The sequence below is a fragment of the Macrosteles quadrilineatus genome, unplaced genomic scaffold (genome assembly GCF_028750875.1).
Source record: "Macrosteles quadrilineatus isolate MER2022 unplaced genomic scaffold, UCM_ALF_1.0 Scaffold_5__1_contigs__length_97177068, whole genome shotgun sequence".
In the NCBI taxonomy this organism is placed as follows: Eukaryota; Metazoa; Arthropoda; class Insecta; order Hemiptera; family Cicadellidae; genus Macrosteles; species Macrosteles quadrilineatus.
Genome location: NW_026542598.1, coordinates 55,562,005 through 55,570,793, shown reverse-complemented (window position 1 = coordinate 55,570,793; position 8,789 = coordinate 55,562,005). Strand labels below are relative to the sequence as shown.

At 33.8% G+C, this 8,789-nt stretch overlaps 1 protein-coding gene across 1 annotated transcript in view; it reads left to right on the top strand.

The window, feature by feature from the left end:
* Positions 1 to 58: 58 nt before the first annotated feature.
* The window catches only part of LOC128994139 (protein RFT1 homolog), a 31,703-nt gene continuing 22,972 nt past the window's right edge, over positions 59 to 8,789 (top strand). The window contains exons 1-2 of the mRNA XM_054418440.1: positions 59 to 432; positions 4,730 to 4,932. Of these exons, the coding sequence (XP_054274415.1) occupies positions 373 to 432; positions 4,730 to 4,932 (263 nt within the window). The 5' untranslated portion in view covers positions 59 to 372. The remainder of the gene's footprint in view (positions 433 to 4,729; positions 4,933 to 8,789) is intronic.

The following is an 8,789-nucleotide window of genomic DNA, read 5'->3' as shown; positions in this document are numbered from 1 at the left end:
GAACTTGACAAAAATGACAACACCATCAAAAATACTCAGACTCACCCACCACACACACATTGATTTGCAATCTTCGAACAAAGGAGACGAGGAGTTAGGGAAATTAGTGATAAGTATTTGTCATGCCTGTAAGACACTAATGTGGATGATTAATTCCCTAACCATTAAAAAAAAGTACGTGGACGTGGTTTAGCCATAGTGGTAACTTACGTTTATGTTCACATTATGGCCAAAACAGATTTTATGTTTCATCACTTAGGTACAGGTTAGGAAGGTTCCGTTTTTGGAGTCATTTTCAGCATTACCTGTCTAGAATAAAGCTATTTTTAATCTTACAAGTTTATTACTGTACTAAGAGAGTCCACCGCAACTATGGCGAAAAACTTCCTTAAAAGTAGTTTGCAAAATGCTTCGTTCAACATTATTTTTCAGGTAAGTTAGGTTATAGTGTTAATAGCATTTATTTAATTTTATCATAATAATTAAAATTAAAACTTACCTAACATTTTATTTTTGGTACAGTTTCTTAACTGAGCTACGCTAATATTGATTGAAACTATCGAATTGAAAATAAGTTATTGATTAATAACTTAATCAATATTTTTAAATATATCTGTTATAAAATAAAACTAACTTATCATAACCTAACCTAACCAACCAAACTTGCTGATGGTGAAAAAATCGCATGAAAGTTTACTAATCGAATCGATAGTTTCAATCGATATTAGCGTAGCCCAGTTAAGAAACTGTACCCTTTATTTTCAAACCCCCGACATTATTAAGCAGTAAGTTAAGTATTTACTGTAAACCTCATTACAGGTTAACTTAGATAATAAGTTTCACGTTTGAAGTTAAAACAAGCAAGGTAATTTAATTTAAATTGTGATTGGCAGCCTAAAAAAATAAAGTTATTTTCGGGCATCAAGTTAGTAAGTATACTTATAATCATTGGCTTTTTAATTTCTCTGGGGTACAGTTCCGAGACAACCTATGGTGTATTATCAGATGGAATCAAGTTAGGCCTATCAGTTAAAATATTTCAATCGGTAGGCCTATATTTAGATAGTCAATATAAATATTAATTATCTGCTAACTTAATGTATATTAGATTTATAAGTAGGCCTAGTTGAGTTGTAAGGCTGCATAATTTAAGCCTAGTTAGCCTACGTAATTTAGTAGGCTAGGCTAATACATAATGTAAAATGCAAAAATGATAGGATTTTGTGTTTTCATAGTAAGTAATGTTCTGGTAAATTCAATAAAAATATGAATTCATAAAAATTCCCTTTTTACTTTCTCCCTCTATAGGTACCATAGTACAGTAGAACCTCCAAGTAAAATATGAATTCATAAAAATCCCCTTTTTACTTTCTCCCTCTAAGTATAGGTATCATAGTACAGTAGAACCTCTTTAATCCGAACCCCTGTAATCCGAATGTCCACTAATCCAAACGCCTCATTGCTGTACCCTATACACAGTACAGTAGTTCTTTATTGTAAGTTATACTGTATTTATTGATATAATATGCACCGTAATTATTTCAATTGTAACTAGGTGAAACCCGTCGAATTCGACGGTTAGGGGCCTCCTCGTTTATACGGTCGTGTGGCTTCATTGGCAACAAATAATGCAAATGAAATAGCAATGTGCCATTTCCAAAGAGAAAAACATACTGTAAATTGGCTGTTACGTAAATATTGTCGTTTACATGCATTGTTAATCAACGTATCTTATAAACGATAATGTGATCTAGTTTAAAAAGAATATGACCTTTCTGTCGTGACAGTAGCTGCTTAAATAGTATTTACTCTTACAGCCAAAATATTGTGATACTTTCAATAATGTTACCAACGCAGTGAGCCACGGTCCGTAATATAGGTCACTGCAAATAATTAATTTGTCAAGATAGGTACCATTTTAGGCAAGGTTTTTGTGTTTGGATGTTATTAGACGCGATAAGAGCACACTGAACTTCTTCTGCAGATGAAGTTGGAGAAATATAAGCCGAATCATAAAAAATGCGACAATGCGAGTTTGAGCATTTTGTAACTATATGAGGAAGCTACATAGTATTTTTTAGGCTGCTGCTTAGTGCACTTAAGAATAAATTTTTTAGAGATGAATTACATTGTTTTTGTTGCTGAGTAGCGCTAGTAAAAATGCACAACCCTTTTCGTTAGTCTAATAAAATTCAAAGGCTCCCTCAGAGTTCAACTTCTTATTTGTATACATATCTATATTATGTTTACACTAAGATGAATGAATACATCAAAGTAACCTCTCTGAAAAGTCTGCAGTATATTGCAGTTATCCAGCTTAATGACTTTCTAAATCATGCACATATTTCAACATAAATATTGTAAAATATTTTATCCAGTGCTGTAAACCACTATTAATTTAACAAAATATGGACACGGCTCAAATGGGCACCGTGCTCTTCTGCACTTTTATTATTTTGTATTGTATTACGCAATCGATGATTTTTCCAATGATTGAAAGCATGTATGACAATAATCTCATGAACCTATTATGATCTGTCTAGAATAATATGATAAAATATAGGGAAAAGGTGTGAAAAAGGCAGACACAAACCCGTAAAATACATATAGGATAGTTCAATAAGAAATAATTGTAAGAGTTATTGTGATAATAGGATTTTCCACTGATTTGGTAATGGAACTTTATATTGAAACACATAACATGATACAGAAGAAAATCCAGTTTAAAATCAGAAAATAACATTGTAAATACTTCTTTTGGACTATTCAGTAACTCCCAATAAATGTTGTTTAAAATACAATTTTAAAATTAACAGCTGTTTTATTAAAAAGTATTATCCACATGACCAAAATGTAAACAAATCTGTGGAGGGATCTTTAAAGGCTTCTGGGACAGAGACCTAATCGAATTTACTTCGTTTTTCTTTTGATAACTCATCTACAGACCAAGACCTTTCTTTTGACACCTCTACCAAGTTTCTACGCCCAGCCGTTCTCTCAAATTAGTGGAGACAAAGTTTACAATTAAATATTTAGACTCCCCCATGTTAATCTTATGGGAGAAAGTCCAACTTTGATGGAAGATCCTGCCCAAACTAATAAAGATATCAAAAAACTAAAAACACTTTGCAAAACTACAGATCAGGGCAATTTTTTTGACACTTTAATCATCAAAATCGGTCCAAAAATGAGGGAGGAGTTCTGTTTACAAAAATCGGCTTAGCGTATTATATATATAGATAGATGTACAGTTCTGTTTATTCCCTATGTTTACTACTGTATTAAATAAACACTGTATTTGACTTAATAAAAGCATTTTTCACTTTTCCCTAGCTATTGTTATGTAAAAACAACAATATGTTCTGTAATCCGAACTATTCAATAGTCCGAACTACCCCCGGTCCCAATTAGTTCGGATTTAAAAGGTTCTACTGTATAGGGAGAAAGTAAGTTTTTTTTGTCAAAATTTTAGAGTTTGAGTGGATACTTAACTTGTATCCGTTTTAGTGAATTCAAGTAAAATATGAATTCATAAAATTTCCCTTTTTACTTTCCCCCCTATACCATTGTATATGGAGAAAGTAGGCTAAGTTATAGTTTTTGTAAAAATCTTCGAGTTTGGTTGGATATATCGGTTTTGGGTCCCCCTGTACGCAAAAAAGTGGTCTTCGAAGTGATGTGTCTGTGTGTGTGGATGTATACAGAGCTACAGACCATTTACCTGTAGTCCGATTTTGATGGCATTGGTATGTAGGCCTGTACTAATCCATGGTATTCCAGGCGTTTTTTCTTCATTTTTTTAAATTTTGATTTTTAATGTGGATTTCCCTATAAAACCCATAAAATAACAGAAAAATTGGATTTTCTCAAAAACAGCCCAAACGATTTTGATAAAAATTTAGTATGTAGCTATGTTAGTCCTTTAAGTTCTTAACAAAATAGTAGAAATCCCATTTCCGTATAAATTACGGGTCCAAAGTTATTGTAACTTACTTAGGGCCTAAATGTTATTTTCCAATCAAAATCCCAAAACATAACGAAAAATCTGATTTTAGAAAAAAAACCGTTTATTTAACTTAGTATGTTATGGTCCTTTAAATTTTGAACAAAATGGTACAATTCCCATTTCCTAAAAAATTATGGTTCAAAAGTGTAACTTATGTAGGGATCCCCATAAAAAAACCATAAATAACAAAAATCGGATTTTAGGAAAAAAACGGGTTTAATTAAAACTAATGTGTTATGTTCCTTATAATTCTAAACAAAATAGTGCAACCCCCCCCCCCCCATTTTGTAACAATCACGGTTCAAAAGTCATTACAACTGTTGTGATTTTTCACTGTATAATACCATAGCTGCTCCCACCAACTCATGATAAAGGTTGCTAACAAGTTTATGGGAGAAAGTATGTGTCAGATTGCTGATAGGCCTACCGCTTTTTTATGCATGATTTTACATTGTATTGGAAAATCAAATTAGGCCTACAAAGTTATGTTCAGGGTTTGCTTGAAAAATTACAAGTCATTGAAAAGTATTAAAGACATTACGATCCATTGGTTTTCCATTGATTTTGATAATCTTTAGATTATCACGTAAAAAATAGATAGGCCTAATTTTCAACTTATTTCAGAGCAACAGAAAATTGGCTAATTAAAATATATCAGGGATTTTGAAGTCACAAAGTGACACTGGTTGCTAGTTATAACTAAATCAATATTTTTGTTGTTAGATAATGTTCCGATGTTTAACATTCCTGATGAACGCATTTGTGCTGCGTCACGTGGAGCAAGCTGTGATTGGAGTGATGAATGTGAGACTTTTGCTGCTTGAGTCAACCATCTTGTTTCTCAGTAGAGAAGCCTTCCGACGAGCCTGTCTGACCAACACCACTTCCCACAACTGGGCTCAAGTTATTAACCTGCTTTGGTTAATGTAAGTATAATTTTTTTAATGTAATAACTAGCCTATCTAGTTTTACAACTATTTGTTCCCCTATATGGTCTAGGATTTAGTAGTTAATATAATAACTCATATATTTTGCACTACAGTAGTTATTTTTTTTTCTTACGGCCAACAAGCGTTTTGACTACAAATAAATCTGTTCCTCATTTATCAAACACAAAGTATGTTGACCTTTAGAAAGAATTTCCCTTAAACACTTGGTATGGAATAACTGACAATTAAGTGGGCCCTATTAAATTGCTCTATTTATTCAAATCAGCTGATTTGACTCTCAAATCAGTTGATTTGATTCTCCCTTGCTCAGTAGGAGAGTTTCGGGTTGATGAGGCAGACTGTATTGGTTCAAGATCGCCTCCTGAATACATCATTGTGGCCCCCATTGGCTTACCCATGTGACTTATACCATAGACAAACCAACACAAGTAGACTTCTCATCCCATTGTAAATTTTGAAGCTCGTTTTTCATGTCTAGTTCATGTACGCCACACTAGGCGCTAGTGTCGACGAAATTTTGTTTCTATTATTTTAGGGTTAATTTCTTGATTTGTGCTTTACTGTTTGGTTAAATAACTAGGGGACAATTTATTGTTTATGATTAGATCGTATTATTTGGTTAAACGAGATTTTAAATGACTGTATTAACGGGAAACAAATTGTAAAAAAAACACGACCTCTACATAAACCGTACAGAACTAACAATAAAATTGTCTTCAGCTGTTCCATTAGGATGAGAAATCTACTAAGGGAGTATGTTTTATCTATGCTTATACCTTGGCGACTCTACATTCTTTAGACCACTGAAGGCTACTGTAACAAACCAGTATTACATGAGTAGGTTTCATCATAGGTTTCATTCATGAGTAGGGGCCATCTGCCCCTGCAGATGAGGTTTATAAAAAACTAGGATTGCTTTCAGAGCGGTGAAAGCCAGTTGAGCGGAGAAAACTTGATTTAATATTTGGGTAACTAACTAAATAAAAAAAAACAATATATGTACTAATGCTTGTTTTATTGATTGAAATTTTAATAATTTACCTCTTGACTACATCTTGATGTGATTCAGATAGGCTACCTCTTGCAAAAGTAGATTAAATTACAGTAGTTGGGACTATGATAATAATATGGAAAACGCGAGTAAAAAAAGTTAAAGTTAAAAGTTAAAGTAGAGTTAAAAGTTAAAGTAAAAAAAGAGGAGGGAAATTTTACATTTAAACTCAACTGTACAAAAAAACCGTGGACTTCATTATGACCCTTGCAATCGGTAAAAAGTATTGAAGTATAAAAAACAATAAGTATAAAAAAACGAACATTTAAGTATAAAAACATGAGGGAAAATTTGAAATTTAAAAGTCAAATGTGTGACATAAACATTAAATTTGTCTTCATTTTAACCCTTCCAATCGATTGAACTCAGCTTTCTTTGCAGGAAATAACTTATGGCTGTTTATGCCAAGTAGTCTTGATGGAGGAAATGAGTGTAATAAAAGTCCATCCAGTTGTCGAACTCTAGATAATGCTACATACGTCAATCCAAGAGCAAACTCTTTTTGGCCAATGTCAACAACACATTTGTCCACTGTTATCCCTTGACTCCGGTGGACGCTGATAGCAAATGCTAGTTGTAATGGCATTTGTTTTCTGACACATGACACTCCATTGTGTTTAAAAGAGACTGTTACAGGGGTAATGGGAACTACACCATTAAAGATTGTGGGACCTTTGTAATTGTCAAAATGAACCAAAACACACAAAGGCATATCTTCTAAGTGGTTTGCAAAATCTGAAGTCTTGTAAATTATTTCATGTACTGTCCCCAAACTTCCATTACAAAGTCCTTTTGACGTCCACAAGTTCTTTTTTAAAATAACCCTGCAACCAACACATAGCTTGAGTATATTTGGGAGTCCTTGGCAGTCGTCAGTATCAGCTCTGCTTGAAGTGTTATTGCTGTTTATAGCGTTTATAATCGTTACTGGGTTTCCAGTATTCTTCAATCTTTCCAGGTTGTATGTTTCAATTTCAGAATTTGTGCTTATAATTCTTAATACATTTTCACAACAGTGTAGTTGTTCTCGATTTGTCCAGGTGAATCGTGTTTCGAGGAAATTATAATCATCCATGGTTATCACACCATTAGCTATATTGTTGAGCACATTTTTGAAAGCATTCTGATCTTCTCCAATCTGTCTCATGATTGTTTTTAGTTCAAATACCTTGTCAAAAGTCATAAACATTGCTTTGCCATGAATTGCTAGTTCGCTCACACCAGCTTCCATGTATAATGCTCGGTCTTTAACTGGCTGTAATTGGTTAGGATCGCCAAACAAATATACGATATAACCACCAAATGGCTCGTTAGATAATTCTGGATTACCTTGACGAAGCCTTTTGTCCATTGTTGCGAGCATTCTTTGGCCTATCATGCTAAACTCATCGCATATTACGGCTTTTATACTTAACATCATTTCTTGAAAAGATTTTCTAGACTCTCCAGATAATTCTCTGACTTCACCAAATCGATTCAAATTAAAACGCAAGGCTGAATGAATTGTCTCTCCCTCAATATTGTTAGCTGCAATGCCTGTAGGAGCTAATAAGAGTATACTTTCTTCACCATGCCGTACTTTACACATCCGAATCATTTCCCGAATCACACAACTTTTTCCGACTCCGGCAGATCCACATACAATTGTACGCTTTTGACTAGTTTCATTATTCAACTGACGATTAAAATGATCGAGGACATTTTGCTGATCAAGGTTAAACACAATTTCTTCGTTGCCATTATTTACTGCGTTAATCTCCTCAGCATTTTTTGATTGCTTTATGAAGTCTTTTGCCTCTTCAATGTTTGGAAACTGGTCATATGCATGGTACCAATTGTGTTCTCTGTCGAGTGCACGCAAACCAATTTCTGTTTCAGTTATAGGCACTTCAGGATGAGCTGCAGAAATCTCCATCCAGTCATGTTGGTCAATATCGCCTTCATATTCATATTCATTGTTTTCTTCGTCTGGAGTTCCTTGTAAGTCCCAAACATTTAATGTAGGCCTACTATTTTCATATGTCTCTTTCCAGCTCCGATGAGTTTTCACATGTTGTTCTATACGAAAATTTGAATGAAGCAACACTTTTTGCCTGAAATATATTTCATCCGTGGATTCATTCATACCCAATGAAACATAAGGGACAACTTGTACTACATTTTTTTTATGAGATGCTACTAACCTAGATCCCACTGTTTTGAAACTACTTACAAACTCAAATAGAGTCATATTTTCATATTGCACTGGACGGTTTTTGTATGTTTCCAAAATCGATTTAGTGTTTCGGTTTGCGGATGTCGTCGTCAATTGAACATACTCTTCATTCCCTATAAACAGTTTTACGAACTGCCTACTGCAGTGGTACAAAGGATCACCATTTAGTAGATGGTGAACTTCGCATGCACTATAGTCACGGTTTCCAACGATTTTATTTAGTAGTTTTGTAAAAACGGTTCGAGCGGGAGCAGTTTTTGATAAACTTGATGCTATTTCAGTGATCATTTCTTTATATGTGTTTGAATGCGGTTCACCTTTTGCAGCATATTTTGACAGATAATTGATTATTATTTGTTTGGATGTTACAACCTTGCAGTCTGTATTAGCTCTCCAAGAATGGCTGACAAAACGATTATGTTCGTCAAGTAATTCATCATTTCTTTTTGGAGTGAAGGTCCATATGCCCTTTTCATTTTTCTCGAGAGTAGATGTCTCCACAATTTTTTTTGGAAACTTGAACCTACATGTCTCCTGGTTACCTTCTTTGCGTAAGCAATACTGTGA